Source organism: Neopsephotus bourkii, unplaced genomic scaffold, assembly GCF_033783945.1.
Source record: "Neopsephotus bourkii isolate Nb327-2 ecotype Australia unplaced genomic scaffold, CSIRO-AGI_Nbou_v1 NB_1184, whole genome shotgun sequence".
NCBI classification, from domain to species: domain Eukaryota; kingdom Metazoa; phylum Chordata; class Aves; order Psittaciformes; family Psittacidae; genus Neopsephotus; species Neopsephotus bourkii.
This window is the reverse complement of record NW_026901669.1, coordinates 382,562-397,737: the sequence shown is the minus strand read 5'-3', so window position 1 is coordinate 397,737 and position 15,176 is coordinate 382,562. Positions and strand designations below refer to the sequence as shown.

General features: G+C 42.6%; 1 protein-coding gene across 6 annotated transcripts in view; it reads right to left on the bottom strand.

Moving 5' to 3' along the window:
• The window catches only part of LNPEP (leucyl and cystinyl aminopeptidase), a 48,115-nt gene that overhangs the window by 22,535 nt on the left and 10,404 nt on the right, over positions 1 to 15,176 (bottom strand). For all 6 annotated transcript variants that reach the window (XM_061364057.1, XM_061364059.1, XM_061364056.1 and 3 more), the window contains 3 exons: positions 12,467 to 13,307; positions 11,471 to 11,609; positions 987 to 1,118 (listed from right to left, as the gene is read on the bottom strand). In XM_061364057.1, coding sequence (XP_061220041.1) covers positions 987 to 1,118; positions 11,471 to 11,609; positions 12,467 to 13,284 — 1,089 coding nt within the window. In that variant the 5' untranslated portion in view covers positions 13,285 to 13,307. The remainder of the gene's footprint in view (positions 1 to 986; positions 1,119 to 11,470; positions 11,610 to 12,466; positions 13,308 to 15,176) is intronic.

The following is a 15,176-nucleotide window of genomic DNA, read 5'->3' as shown; positions in this document are numbered from 1 at the left end:
GATTAGAGAGGGAATAAAAAAAGTAGTGGTCTAACCTGACCAAATGCCTTATTCAGCTATAATTAGAAATACTTGTCCAAGTCAGATTCAAAGCTTATTAACCAGTACCTTTACTTGTGTATACTGGATTAAACAGAGGGTTGCTTCTCCTCAGTGTTACTAGCAGTATTTATTCCCTCTGGCCCTCTCTAGGCAGGTACTGGCACTTCTGACTTTTCATGAGGAAAGGCCAGTTCCTGTTGGAGAGTCATTGCTCACATCAAACTTCTGGACCTCCTAAAACGAGATAAAGGAGCACCTCCTAATATTGAAATGCTTTTTCTTTAGTTAGTGTAATTGCACACATCGTATGAACTGCTCACTGACCATGCAGACTATATTCCCACGAAGGACAAAGATCAAAGAGGACCAACTGTCTCAGCCTTGAAAAACCAAAAGTCTCACAGTGAAATAACTGTATTCAGGTGACTAAATGCAGATATAAACTTAGTCTGTTTGCTTTACCGCAGGGCATGGGCTTGTTTGGGGCTTTTTTAGTAGATTATCTTTGCAAGCATAGAACATATTTGCAGCTTGAAAATAGTATGTACACTTCCCTGGTAACTGTAATGTTCCTGTACATCACCTGAACAACTGGTTTTCATGACATTACTCCCTCGCAGATGAAGTATTAAAACTAAAAGTTTAAAACTTTCAGCTCTGACAGCTTTTAAGAATTTTAGATTTTGTAAATTTCCACTGTTAACAAGACCTGATGCTGAGTCCTTTGCTGGAACAGTCTTCTCAATCTGGTATAAGCACTGAAGTCAGCCCAACCTATAGCATATGGCTTTTTCCCCCTATACTATTATGAATATAATAAAAGCAAGAAAATAAATCCAAAACAGACAAAGCTTGCTTGTGGGTTACAGATTTTTTATGTTTTGTTTTGATTGGCTGGTTGACTTGAGAGGGGTGAGGGAGAACTTAAAATGCAACAAACATACCAGACTCTCATTAGTTTCCCTACTGATGTTTTTCAGGTCTGCAACAACAAAGGCTACTAGGTAGGTGCTCATCTTCAAACTCACAAAAAACTCATCTTGAACAATTCCGTCTGTCACAGGAGTAGTGGCTTTCTGCAGATGAAAGGAAAACTATTAATACAGACACAAAACACTACGACATGCAAGGAAACAATGTTAAATACATAAATTAAAAAGATATATATAATTTAGTTCAGACTTTGACCCCCTGTATAACCCAAAATCTATGTGAAGATTAGCATTAATTCAAGAGGGCTTTAGGCTAGATAGGAGGCACAGTTCAGCACGGCCTACTAAAAACGGTGTTATTGCATGAGTTAAACATCTGTCTTTTCCCAGAAGCCTCTTCAAAACTAGGTAATCAGACATACTATTTTAAAATAGCAGAACAAAAAGACATTCACATACACCTTTATAAAAGAAAAGAGACTGCATTTTAAAAAGTGAAGAAAACCTATGGTTTCTGTTAATTTAAAGCAAAAACTTGCCCAGGTTACTGCCAAATGTAACTATCTGCTCAGTCTTCTGAAGTAAGATACCATCATGTATCTTAAATTACATTTAGTGCAGAAATTCTTCTTTAATATTATCCCTGGAAGGGCACACAATATGCCTTACTTTTCTGTATAGTCCTTCACAAGCATAAATTACACAAAGAATAAAGCAAAAAGTTTAAAACCAATATAGTGCAGAATAGTAAAGGTCTGGAGAGAGAGATGGTAATCCATATGGCTTCCTAAACTTCATAAATAAACTTGCTTCCAGAAACCACAAATATTTAAAAAACAACAATAAGCTTAGTTTTAGGCAGGATCATTTCAAACCAATGATTTAACACTTAACTGCCACAGAAAATTTAGCTATCAACCTTAAAGAGGAATAGATTTTTAAGCCTGAAGACACAATGGGACAATTATCTAGCCTAACCACTGCCTATAACAGAATGCCATCACTGTATTCCTTCAGCAACTCAACATTTCTGCATTTACTACAGCTTAATCTTCAGAAAGAGGTGATAACCTATTTAAGAAAATATACTCTGGCTGCAGATAAACTGGTTCAAAAATCAGTTTTCCTCATTACGAAAACAAACAAAAAAAACCAAAAACAAAAACAAACAAAACCACTAACAAAACCACAACAGAAAACACAAGTCCAAGCATACACAGTTTATTTCTAGCCTTAATGTGTGTCAGCCACTATATATTGATATCCTAGTAATGTGCATGCTAGTTGAGAAGGCCTGCCTCGAAGATCTCTTGCTCACGTAGGTATTTATAGAAAATGAAGTTCAGATTTAACCATCTCATGCCTAAATTAAAAAGGCTGTCCATTCAGTACAACTTATTACCAAGAACCAGTTATTACAGAAGTATCTGTAAAACTTTTCCTAACAGGAGTTTATTTAAGTGTTCATTTTCAGAAAAAAAACCTACCCCAGAAATGATCTCATCAACACAATATACTTCTATAAAACACAATTTCTTTCTTTATTCACACAAGAATCAACTCATTAGCCTGTACATAATTGCATAGGGAGCACATAGTATGTAAGAGAATACCTAATCCAGGCTAAATTGTAAGAACTCAGCATGTGCTAAAGCTCTTGTGAGATAAAAAAAACTCCAAAGAAATAAATCATAAAACCATGCCACTTAAAAGAAGATTTACATATAAAAACGGGTACAATTTAAACAAACTGCCATGGACACAAGAAGAAGTGCTGTGTTGATGTAGCTTACTATTTCACAGACATTCTTGCCTAATTTCTTCCTTTAGACACTTAAAAAAAAAGTTTTTATTGTAATTCACATGTGCAAGTTATGTGGAGAACTTACAAAAACAAAGGAACTACTTTTGAACCCATTCACAGACTGCATGCTTGGACCTTGTGCAACAAAAGTGGAATTATATAGTATCAAATTATCAGGGCATAAATTTGGAGGACAAAATGAAAATAATATTGTTTACAGTATAAGTACAAATAAGTAATTATCTTGGGGATGTTGCCCGTTAGCAAAATCATCAATCCATTTACTCTACATGTTTCTATATCTTCCTGATAAATTCTAAGTAAACCTCACCTGTTCTTCTGACACAAGAATTCACATTTGATCCCCAGCACTAAACATACAACTTCATTGCTTTTAATGTCTTTTTCTAATACTATCTTTGTTCCACATCCAGAAGCTTTCTCAGATCTTTATCAGACATGCAGGTGTTGTAACAGCCTGTTTTTTTCAGATTTAATTCACATTTCTTGAGGTGTGAGAGCTATTTCCAGTCTAATTAGAAGAAGATTCTCTGGCAACAAAAAATTCACTAAACAAAAAATACAGAGTTGCCCTTTCAGGCATGTTGGCTGGACTCAAGTTACAATTCTTGGCAACACAGAGCTTCAGCTTCTGGGCAGACTCTCTCAGGAAGGCTGAAAAGTCTGCTCTTATCTCTTGAGTGAACACTGTGTTCACTGACTGCATTGTGACCCACTTGCATAGTTTGCAGAAAGACACAGTCTGAAATGTCACAGTCTTGCCCAACACCACAAACACAGGCACAGCATTTTCCCAAGTGACCTCTTTCTCTACATGCAAAGTTGAATTAACACCTCTCACAAAAGACATGAAATCTGAGTGAAAACATAGGAGAAAGTAACGAAAGTGATGGAAGGTCTAGGTTAAATGATTCAACAAAGCACCTGCTGAGGAAGGTACCTTGGAGGTGCTGCACAACCATATATGGTAGGAAAAAGACAAAAAGGAAGTAGATACACGTGCTTGCTACCATGCGATATCTTACTCTATCACTTACTCTGCTGAAGAAGCCTAGTACCACAATGGACATGAGCAGACATACCAAGTGACAGTAGGCAGGTAACTGCTACCAAAGCACTAGCAACTATCAACGCAGGAAACACCCTCCAGTGAGTTTCCGTTCAGTGGTAAATGGTAATAATGTTTTGATGAAAGTGTCGTGGTTTAACCCACAGCCAGACAGCTTGTTACCCACTCTCCCCCCTTCTTGCCCTCCCCCTACTCCTGGGGGAACGGAGAGGAGAATCAAAAAGAAATGCAACTCCCACGGGTTGAGATAAGAACAGTTTAGTAACTAAGGTACAATACGAATCACCACTGCTACCACCAACGACAACAATGATAAGAGAAAACAGCAAAGGAAAGGAGTACAATACCACGCGCCGAACCGCCAGTCCGACCCGGCCCACCCCCTCTCCTTCCGGGTTCCCCCCCAGTTCCCCCCTCGGCATGACGTGCTGTGGTATGGAATACCTCTTTGGTCAGTTTGGGTCAGGTGTCCTGTCTCTGCTTCCTCCAGTCCTTTTCCCCTGGCAGAGCATGATACTTAGAGTGGATGCAATTTCTACCAAAACATCACCTCTGTCAGCTTTGTTCCCAGCCCGAAAGTCAAAACACAGCACTGCACCAGCTACCAAGAAGGAGAAAAAATGACTGCTGCTGCTAAACCCAGGACATTATCCACCCCTTATTCCATACCATTCACGTCATGCTCAGATCCTACATTTTCAATATACCATCACTCCGATCTCAGTGCACTTCTATCTTAGTGCAAAGACTAGTCCCTATAAAGCTGCTGATTCCATCTGGTCCATGATGTCAGGTGCCATCTCTTGTAACAGTCTTTCAGAACAGGAGAGGCCGTGTGCAGTATTGGGTCGTTGCCTGCTGATGCTGATCATTCCCTTACTGTAGAACTTGTCTGGTTCTGTCAAAGTTCGTTCTCTCTTGGGATGATGGTTGGAGGGAAGTCAGGGCTAGTTGCTGGTGGCCTGAAGACATCTGGTTGATGGGCTATTAAAGTATTACACAGCAGGCAACAACATACAATTAAGTTCATTGGCTGTTTTCCCCTAAAATTAAATCCCCTTGAGGTACACATCGGACTTCCCCATCATCCTGCATTACCCACCAAGTGTATCCAGGTCCCTGAGCAAAAGCAATCCCACGAGTGGGTTTGCCTTTACTTGAAGCAGGAATAACCCAGACTGTCTTCCCCAGCAAATTCTTCATATGCACCACAGGAACTTTGTCCCCCTCTGCAATATGTAAAAGTTCCGATTGGGCTGGGCCAGCTCTGTTGGCAGATCCTCTAGTGTTGACCAACCAGGTGGCCTTTGGTAAGTGTGTATCCCAATGCTTGAAAGTTCCCCCACCCATTGCTCTCAGTGTAGTTTTTAACAGCCCATTGTAACTTTCGATTTTCCCAGAGGCTGGTGCATGGTAGGGGATGTGATATACCCACTCAATGCCATGCTCTTTGGCCCAAGTGTCTACAAGGTTATTCCGGAAATGAGTCCCGTTGTCTGACTCAATTCTCTCTGGGGTGCCGTGTCGCCACAAAATGTGTTTCTCAAGGCCCAGGATAGTGTTCCGGGCAGTGGCGTGGGGCACAGCGTACGTTTCCAGCCATCCGGTGGTTGCTTCCACCATGGTAAGCACATGGCGCTTACCTTGGCGGGTTGGTGGCAGTGTGATATAATCAATCTGCCAGGCCTCCCCATATTTATACTCCAGCCATCGTCCTCCATACCAAAGAGGTTTTAACCGTTTGGCTTGTTTAATGGCAGCACATGTTTCACACTCATGAATAACCTGGGCAATAGTGTCCATTGTTAAGTCCACCCCTCGATCACGGGCCCATCTATATGTTGCATCTCTGCCCTGATGGCCTGAAGTGTCATGGGCCCACCGGGCCAAAAATAATTCACTTTTATGTTGCCAATCTAAGTCCATCTGAGCCACTTCAATCTTAGCAGCTTTATCCACTTGTTGGTTGTTCTGGTGTTCCTCAGTGGCCCGACTCTTGGGTACATGGGCATCTACATGACGTACCTTCACCACCAGGTTTTTCACCCGGGCAGCAATATCTTTCCACAGTGCAGCAGCCCAGATAGGTTTACCTCTGCGTTGCCAGTTGCTCTGCTTCCATTGCTGCAACCACCCCCACAGGGCATTTGCCACCATCTATGAGTCAGTATAGAGATAAAGTACTGGCCACTTTTCTCGTTCAGCAATGTCCAGGGCCAGCTGGATGGCTTTCACCTCAGCAAACTGACTCGATTCACCCTCTCCTTCAGCAGTTTCTGCAACTTGTCGTCGAGGATTCCATACAGCTGCCTTCCATCTCCGATGTTTTCCCACAATACGGCAGGACCCATCAGTAAACAAGGCATACTGCTTTTCACTTTCTGACAGCTGATTATATGGTGGGGCCTCTTCAGCACGCATCACCTCCTCCTCTGGTGACATCCCAAAATCTTTGCCCTCTGGCCAGTCCATGATGACTTCTAGAATGCCTGGACGACTGGGATTTCCTATTCGAGCTCGTTGTGTAATTAGTGCAGCCCATTTACTCCATGTAGCATCAGTTGCATGATGCGTAGAGGAGACCCTGCCTTTGAACATCCAGCCTAGCACGGGCAACCGGGGTGCCAGGAGGAGCTGTGCTTCGGTGCCAATCACTTCCGAAGCAGCTCAAACCCCTTCATAGGCTGCCAGTATCTCTTTCTCAGTTGGGGTATAGCTTGCCTCAGATCCTCTGTATCCCCGACTCCAAAAACCAAGGGGTCGACCTCGAGTCTCTCCTGGAGCTTTCTGCCACAGGCTCCAGGTAGGGCCATTCTCCCCAGCTGCGGTGTACAATACATTTTTTACATCTGGCCCAGTCCGAACTGGTCCAAGGGCCACTGCATGAACTATCTCGCGTTTAATTTGCTCAAAGGCTTGTTGTTGCTCAGGTCCCCATTTAAAATCATTCTTCTTACGGGTCACGTAATAGAGAGGGCCTACAATCAAACTGTAATTTGGGATGTGCAGTCTCCAGAACCCCACTGCACCCAAGAAAGCTTGTGTTTCTTTCTTATTAGTTGGTGGAGACATTGCTGTTATCTTGTTGATTACATCTGTGGGGATCTGTCTACGTCCATCTTGCCATTTTATTCCCAGAAATTGAATCTCCTGTGCAGGTCCCTTGACCTTACTTCGTTTTATGGCAAAACCGGCTTTCAGCAGGATTTGAATTATTTTCCTCCCTTTCTCAAAGACTTCTTCTGCTGTATCGCCCCACACTATAATGTCATCAATGTATTGCAGGTGTTCTGGCGCTTGCCCCTGTTCCAGTGCAGTCTGAATCAGTCCATGGCAAATGGTAGGGCTATGTTTCCAGCCCTGGGGCAGTCGGTTCCAAGTGAACTGGACACCCCTCCAAGTAAAAGCAAACTGTGGCCTGCACTCTGCTGCCAAAGGAATTGAGAAAAACGCATTGGCAATATCAATCGTGGCATACCACTTGGCTGCCTTTGACTCCAGTTCATACTGAAGTTCTAGCATGTCTGGTACGGCAGCACTCAAGGGTGGTGTGACTTCATTCAGGCCACGATAGTCTATTGTTAGTCTCCACTCTCCATTAGGCTTTCGCACTGGCCATATGGGGCTATTAAAGGGCGAGCGGGTCCTGCTGATCACTCCCTGACTCTCCAGTCTACGGATCAGCTGATGGATAGGAATCAGGGAGTCTCGGTTGGTGCGATATTGCCGCCGGTGCACTGTTGTGGTTGCAATTGGCACTTGTTGTTCTTCAACTTTCAGCAGCCCCACAACAAAAGGATCCTCTGAGAGACCAGGCAAGGTGGACAGCTGCTCAACTTCTTCAGTCTCCAAAGCAGCAATACCAAAAGCCCATCGGTACCCTTTTGGGTCTTTGAAGTACCCTCTCTTGAGGTAGTCTATGCCAAGGATGCATGGAGCCTCTGGGCCAGTCACAATACGGTGCTTTTGCCATTCTCTCCCAGTCAGGCTGATTTCAGCCTCCAGTACAGTCAACTCTTGGGACCCTCCTGTCACTCCAGAAATATAGATGGGTTCCACCCCTTGACAGCTCGATGGCATCAGGGTACACTGTGCACCGGTATCTACTAGAGCCTTATACTTCTGCGGGACTGATGTGCCAGGCCATCTGATCCACACAGTCCAGTAAATCCGATTGTCCCCTACCTCCACCTGGCTGGAGGCAGGGCCCCTCTAATAGTCATCACAGGATTGGACGCTTAAGTCATGTTGAAAGGGATTATTCTTCTTTATCACAGGAGCTGGAGTAAGATCAGCTCTTCCACTCCACCTGGGAGACTGCTCACCAGAGACTGAAGCCGTAGCTCTCATGGGACGCTCAGTCTTGGCCTTTGCTCCTCTTTTCAATTCACTCACCCGTTCCTCCAAAACTGAAGTAGGTTTTCCATCCCACTTTGTCATGTCTTCTCCGTGATCCCGCAGGTAAAACCATAGGGTAGACCGTGGTGTATACCTCTTGTATCTCCTTTCTCGAACAGTGGGACGCCTTTTGCTAATAGCTGAAATGTGTGTTGGCACACGCGAGGAGTTGGATAAGTCAGATATATCGTCCCTCAATTGTTTGAGATCCTGGGACAGTTTTTCCACAGCTGAGATGATGGAAGGGGTGAGATTGTCTTCGAACTCGCGGAGTTTATGAACCATTTCATCCACTGTTAGTGGTACTATGTCATTCCAGGTTACTGTTGCCAATGAATGGGCGTATGATGATGGTGCATTCCGTGTAAGTTTTCGCCACATGGGTCGTGTACGTTCGACTTCATCTGGATCTATGGGTATATTCCCGTTATTCGGCTTGATGTGATAGATCATCTCTACGATGGCTGATTCTCTCAGAGACTGGATACCTTTGTCTATAGTAGTCCACTTGGCCGAACGACTCATAACATCGTCCTTGTATGGAAACCTTTCTTTGACAGCTGCCAAGAGCCGCCTCCAGAGACTGAGAGACTTTTTCTCTCTTGCAATTGCTTTGTCAATTCCCCCTTCTCTAGCAAGTGATCCCAACTGCTTGGCTTCTGTACCTTCTAGTTCGTGACCATCGGCCCCATTGTCCCAGCATCGGAGCAACCAGGTGATGATGTGCTCCCCTGGTTGACGGGTAAAATCTTTTCGCATATTCCGTAGCTCGGTTGAGGTCCGAAGTCGAGAAGTCACCTCTCCTTCTTCTTCTTCATCATGTGATGATGACTCCTGATCATGTTCTGGATCGAGTAGTGAACACATTGTTTCTTCATCTTGCTTTAACCTTCCTGCCTCCTTTTTGCTTTTTCTCTTGCGTACAGGGGCAACCGATATTGGTACGAATTGGTCCTCTGGTTTAGTTGCAGTTGTTATCACTGTGGTTTGAGTAGCGACTGTACTTGTTGCTGGGGGTGGTGTAGCTGCTGTACTTGGAGCTGGAGTATCTGTACTGGCTGTTGCTTTGCCCTCAGATCCAGCGACATTTTTTTCCTTTTGAAGGTGCTGGAAAGCATTGAACATGGCCCTGTAAGCGTAGGCCAAGCCCCAGCACGTTGCCATGATTTGTCCGTCTCTGGTATGGCCAGAATGACCACACACCTCATTTAAGTGTTTTACTAATTCTTCTGGATTTTGCAGTTGTTCGGTGGTGAAATTCCAAAGTACTGGAGGGGCCCACTGACCTAGATACTTGCCCATACTGTCCCACACACCCTGCCACTCATGGCTGTCCAGCCTCAGAGAAAATCTCTTGGTCTTCCTACTTCGTTGTTTAACCCCAGACAAGACCCAAACCTGACTCTGCTTAACTTTTGAAAACAGATGAAATAGTTGTGGCCAAAATACACTCTGTATACGTGCCAACATGGTGATCCCCATCACAATCAGCAAACAAGTCTCAATAGCAGTAAAAGGCCATTCAAAACTCTCAAATGATGCTGTAAATGCTCTGGGGGGAGGAATGGGAGGGTAAAAGAATGCCTCCTTCACAGGTTGACCACCCGAGAAGGAGAAAGAATATGTGTAATTGCTAAGCATTTCTATTATATACCTCCCAAAGTATAAAGGTGGTGACCATACTGGGAACATAAACCAGATAAGTTTCATGATCAATAATTCTATTGTGTTACAAGTCATCATCATAAAGTACACTGAGACAAGAACCTTAGCCCAAGCCCCACACTTGAAAAACACTAATACAGCAAATACCAGATCTAAGTAAATTACAACATTCTGAAGCTGTGAGATCAAGAGGAACAACTTTGAGAGCCAATAAATCAGCATTGTGATGAGTGACTATTAATCCGGTCAGATCTGTTGTTATCTCAGCCCCTTCGTGCCCCACGTTGGGCGCCAAAAAAGAACTGTCGTGGTTTAACCCACAGCCAGACAGCTTGTTACCCACTCCCCCCCCTTCTTGCCCTCCCCCTACTCCTGGGGGAACGGAGAGGAGAATAAAAAAGAAATGCAACTCCCACGGGTTGAGATAAGAACAGTTTAGTAACTAAGGTACAATACGAATCACCACTGCTACCACCAACGACAACAATGATAAGAGAAAACAGCAAAGGAAAGGAGTACAATACCACGCGCCGAACCACCAGTCCGACCCGGCCGACCCCCTCTCCTTCCGGGTCCCCCCCAGTTCCCCCCTCGGCATGACGTGCTGTGGTATGGAATACCTCTTTGGTCAGTTTGGGTCAGGTGTCCTGTCTCTGCTTCCTCCCGGCCTCCCCTCCTCCCTGGCAGAGCATGAGACTCACAAAGTCCTTGGCCAAACCAAAACATCACCTCTATCAGCTTTGTTCCCAGCCCGAAAGTCAAAACACAGCACTGCACCAGCTACCAAGAAGGAGAAAAAATGACTGCTGCTGCTAAACCCAGGACAGAAAGATAACCTAGTTCAGACACAGACCAGGTAAGAAATTAGTCTTGCTGGTCTGTCTAAATGAATTAGGCTTCCATAAATGTTTGGCAAACAGTTTAACATCATAAAGCATCACCACAAAATTCAGATATGCTCTTACAAGATTTTGCATGAAAAGATCTAGCTGCAGAAATTTCAGATCCCTCATCCATATTCTGGTGTTGGCTCTGTATTCACATCTTACTTCTCCTCATTTTAGGCTCAAATGCACATGCTTCAAGGTCAGGCATATCTTTCACGAAGACTGTTGCTAGTTACACACAGCATTGGTAAAGATATTCCAGTATTCTGCACATTTGCAGCATCAGCAAACATAGAAAACTCAAAAGTGAATCTTAAGGTCTATTGAGACTGTTGCAGCCAACAACAAAATTCCTGCAAAATAATGATTCATTTAAATGTAACAGGAATCCCTGCCATAGCCAGTCAACATCCTACAATAACAGCCCTACAACAACATCCTACGTTGTGCAGTACATTGAGCAGTTTCCTCTACAAAGTTACTTAGTTCAAATCTTTGAGGAAGAGATAGTTGTTTTATTAAAAAGTCACAAACTTTATAGCTTATCTGCTCAAGTCAATATTCTGAGCATTAATGCAACAAAACACAATGCAAAGCACTTAAACAGATTATCTAGGCAGCTCCTCTACTAAAACTCTACAAAAGAAGGTACCTTTGGCATATTTGACATAGTGGCAAGTTTCTCATCTCTCTTGATCTTGATGAAAAAAGTAGCTTTAAATGCTGGTTCATCAAAGCATGGAAAAGCAGACCTTGCTGCCACAGGTTCAAACTGAGTTGCTGCAAACCACCTAACGATAAGAGCAGAAAAAAGCAAATTTAGAATTATTAAAAGAATAATGTCAGTTTATTTATGATAGAACAGTCATTTCCCCACAAAACTCATACGTTTGCTATGGGAGTAGCTTTCTGTCAGGTGGTCCTGGACTGACCCAGACTGCTTTTTCTACCTTTTATTTATTGCACTGCTTTGTTTCTAAAAAATGTTCATGGACAAGTGTGCGCCAAAAGCGTGAACACTCTTTAGGTACATGACCAGTGTTAAGACCCATTCAAAGTGGGGGGTGGTGGGTGGCAATTTCATTAACCTTATTGGTAAAAACCACTGATTTACCCTTTTTAAAAGTGGGCATGGTGTTTCCCTTTTCTCCAGTCACTGAGGACTTCATGACTGACTTGACAATTGAGAGCTGCTTGGCAACTACATCTATCAGTTCCCTTAGGAATGTAGGATGCATCTCTTTGGGTCCCACGGTTTTGTGTATGTTCAGGTCCCTCAAATAAGTCTCACACCTGATCTTCTCCTACAATGGGGAGACTTTGTTCCCTCAGTCCATTGAGACTCAGGGACTGGGGAGATTCGGGAAGAATTTCCAGGAAGAAACTAAAAATTAAACAAACAAAAAGCCACATTATAACTACCTACAACCAATATGTTGCACTACATTTAACTGACAGAGAGGCTGCCCTCACTTAATGAACTCACCCATTAAAGACACTTTTTCAGGTTGATTAATCAGGAGATTAAAGATGGATTTTGCTCAATAGGAATCAGTTGTACAAAACATCCAATAGAAAAAGCTATTTCTACTATTATTAAAGCACAATCTAGAGTGACAGAAGAGAGAAGATGCATTTGTGGGCATACCTTTGCTTGGAATTCTCATCCTTGTAAGAAATTTTGTAAAAGCCGTAATAGGTATCTGATAAATTAGACGAATATGCTATGTTGACAGTATAATTCTGTCCTACGAGAAGAGCCTCAGGAGCCATAACTGCAATCTGGTCATGCAGTGGATATTCCAGGAATTCAGCTGGCTTTTCTTGATGCCCTCCTGCTGAAGTAATAGTTGCCTTGGTGATATTAAGTCCTGAACTGTGAAGTACAATCTTCCAAGTTACATGGATGATGTTAACCACTATCTTTACAGAGCCTGAAAATTTCAGAGTAGTTAGGTTGGGTTGCAAGACAAGATCATAATGCAGTGGTACAACATCAGAAGGAAGTCTAATTTTTGCCCATGGAAATAGTTTCCCATTGGTTGCCAAGGGGTATATTAGTTCAATTGTATGGTTTTTTTTATGGCAGCCTTCTTTGGTAAAGGTACATTTTGGAAGAAGATAAATCACCATTAGTAATGCGACTGCAATCACAAGAATAACTGTGAAAACCACCATGGTCTTTGTAGAGGGCAGTGAACATGATCCATTTGAACTTTGTCTATAGACAGACATGTTGTTCCGGAGACTGGAGCTTCTGTTCATGAAGGACAACCCCAGCAATTTTGCTGATGACTCATAATCCTCTTCATCATCATCCATTTCATGCTCTCCAAGGCCACGGACCAAGAGACGTGAGCTCCTCGGCTCATATTCCACTTCATCAGGCTCCAGGGGATGTAAACAAGGCTCTTTTGCCAAGTCAACAACGTCAGGCTCTTCTTCAAACATGCTGTTTTCAATCATATTCCTGGGTAACTGAATTTGATCTGAAAAAGACCATATGTTACATATAAACAAAAGTTGTGGTTATAATACCTCAGATACAGTTTACTGAATTACAGAATGGGAAACACTTTTACAGAACATGCAATCAAGAGGTCATCAATTTTCTCTCTCAGGTTTGTTTCTAAAAGACTTTTCTGTGCTTTTCTGCCTACCATAACTTCTCATTCAGTATCTTCAAAAGATGCTTCCGTTGTGCATACTCAATCATGTCTTGCACCACAACCAGGGACCAGCTATACCACTACATAGCACTCCCATTTAGAATCACTGAATGGTCTGGGTGGGAAGGAACCTTAAGATCATCCAGTTCCAACCCCCCTGTCCACGTCCCCCAGACAGGGCACCTTCCACTAGAGCAGGTTGCTCAAATTCCCATTCAGCTTGGCCTTCAACACTGCCAGGGATGGGGCAGCCATGGCTCCTCTGGGCAACCTGTGCCAGCACCTCACCATGCTTGCAGTAAATAATTTCTTCCTTATATCTAACCTGAACTTCCCCTGTTTAAGCTTAAATTTATTACCCCTTGTCCTATCACTACAGTCCCTGACGAACAGTCCCTCCCCAGCATCCCTACAGGCCCCCTTCAGGTACTGGAAGGCTGCTCTGAGGTCTCCACGCAGCCTTCTCTTCCCCAGGCTGAACAGCCCCCACTTTCTCAGCCTGTCTTCATACGGGAAGTGCTCCAGTCCCTTATCACCCTCATTCACTGATGTCAGTGTCTTGGCTACATTATTCCTACCCCAGTAAACTGTATTTATATTCAACTAAATTAGTCAAGATGGAATATTCTTTCAGTTGCAGAATAAAGCATAGGCAACCAATACAGTTTTAGAGGAGTTTCTGAATAGTTAATGAGTTCTTTAATAAAGGAGAAAATCTGTCGATGTGCTGGCAGCTACACAAAATATCCATTTGATATTCTTAATCTTCATTTTCACATATACCCAAAAAAAAGATTAAACGTATTCCTCATATAAAAATGGCAGTATAAAAATCATTGTTCCAGTAGATACCTTCTTATACAACCCTTGAAGAAATCCATGCAGGTAAAAAGTTACACCAGTGCCAATCAGATTTTGCCTCCACAAAAATCATCCTTGATAGATAACATAACTGAACATAAAAGAAGAACTGAAATTCATACAAAATTTTAAAAGTATCAGATACTTTAATACTCCACATGCAGTTATATTTTAATCAAACTTCTGGTCATCTCTATAGCTGTTTATGTAAAAGGGTATCTTTCAACTAACCTACTGAAAAGTGATAAAAATTAAAAACACTTGTGGAAATAAAAATGGGATATGGACATCCAAAAGTAACCAACTTCGGAGCAAGGTACCTTTTTCACACTGTATTTAATACAAAGTACTATAAACAACATAGAAAGGATGTTAGCTGGCTTTTCTCAGGACACCACAGTGTTGTCTAGAGAACAAAGCAACTTAAATGGAAAAGCCCAAGAAACCCCACTACCCCCAGTGTTTTAGGGTCTTGACATTACACTTGAGTTAGCCTCCTCTCACAGCTTCTAAGGGACTAGACAAAGCTCTTTTCTGACTGCAAGGCTTCAGAATGAAACTAATCTCTTTCAGATGTGAAGTTCTATTTATAATTGAAAAATAATCATATCACAGCTCTATCCACCAGCTCTTAGGTTCCCAGAATGAGAATGATAATTTTTTCTTTTGATTTAAACATACTGAAAAGCAGGTTGGTTTTTATTGATTTCTGATAAAAATACACATTTTGCCAATCTATATAGAACTTATAATATCAGTGTTACCATAATACATTAGTGATTTTATCTATATTGCTAAAGTCTCATCCAATAACTAAGGATATTATAC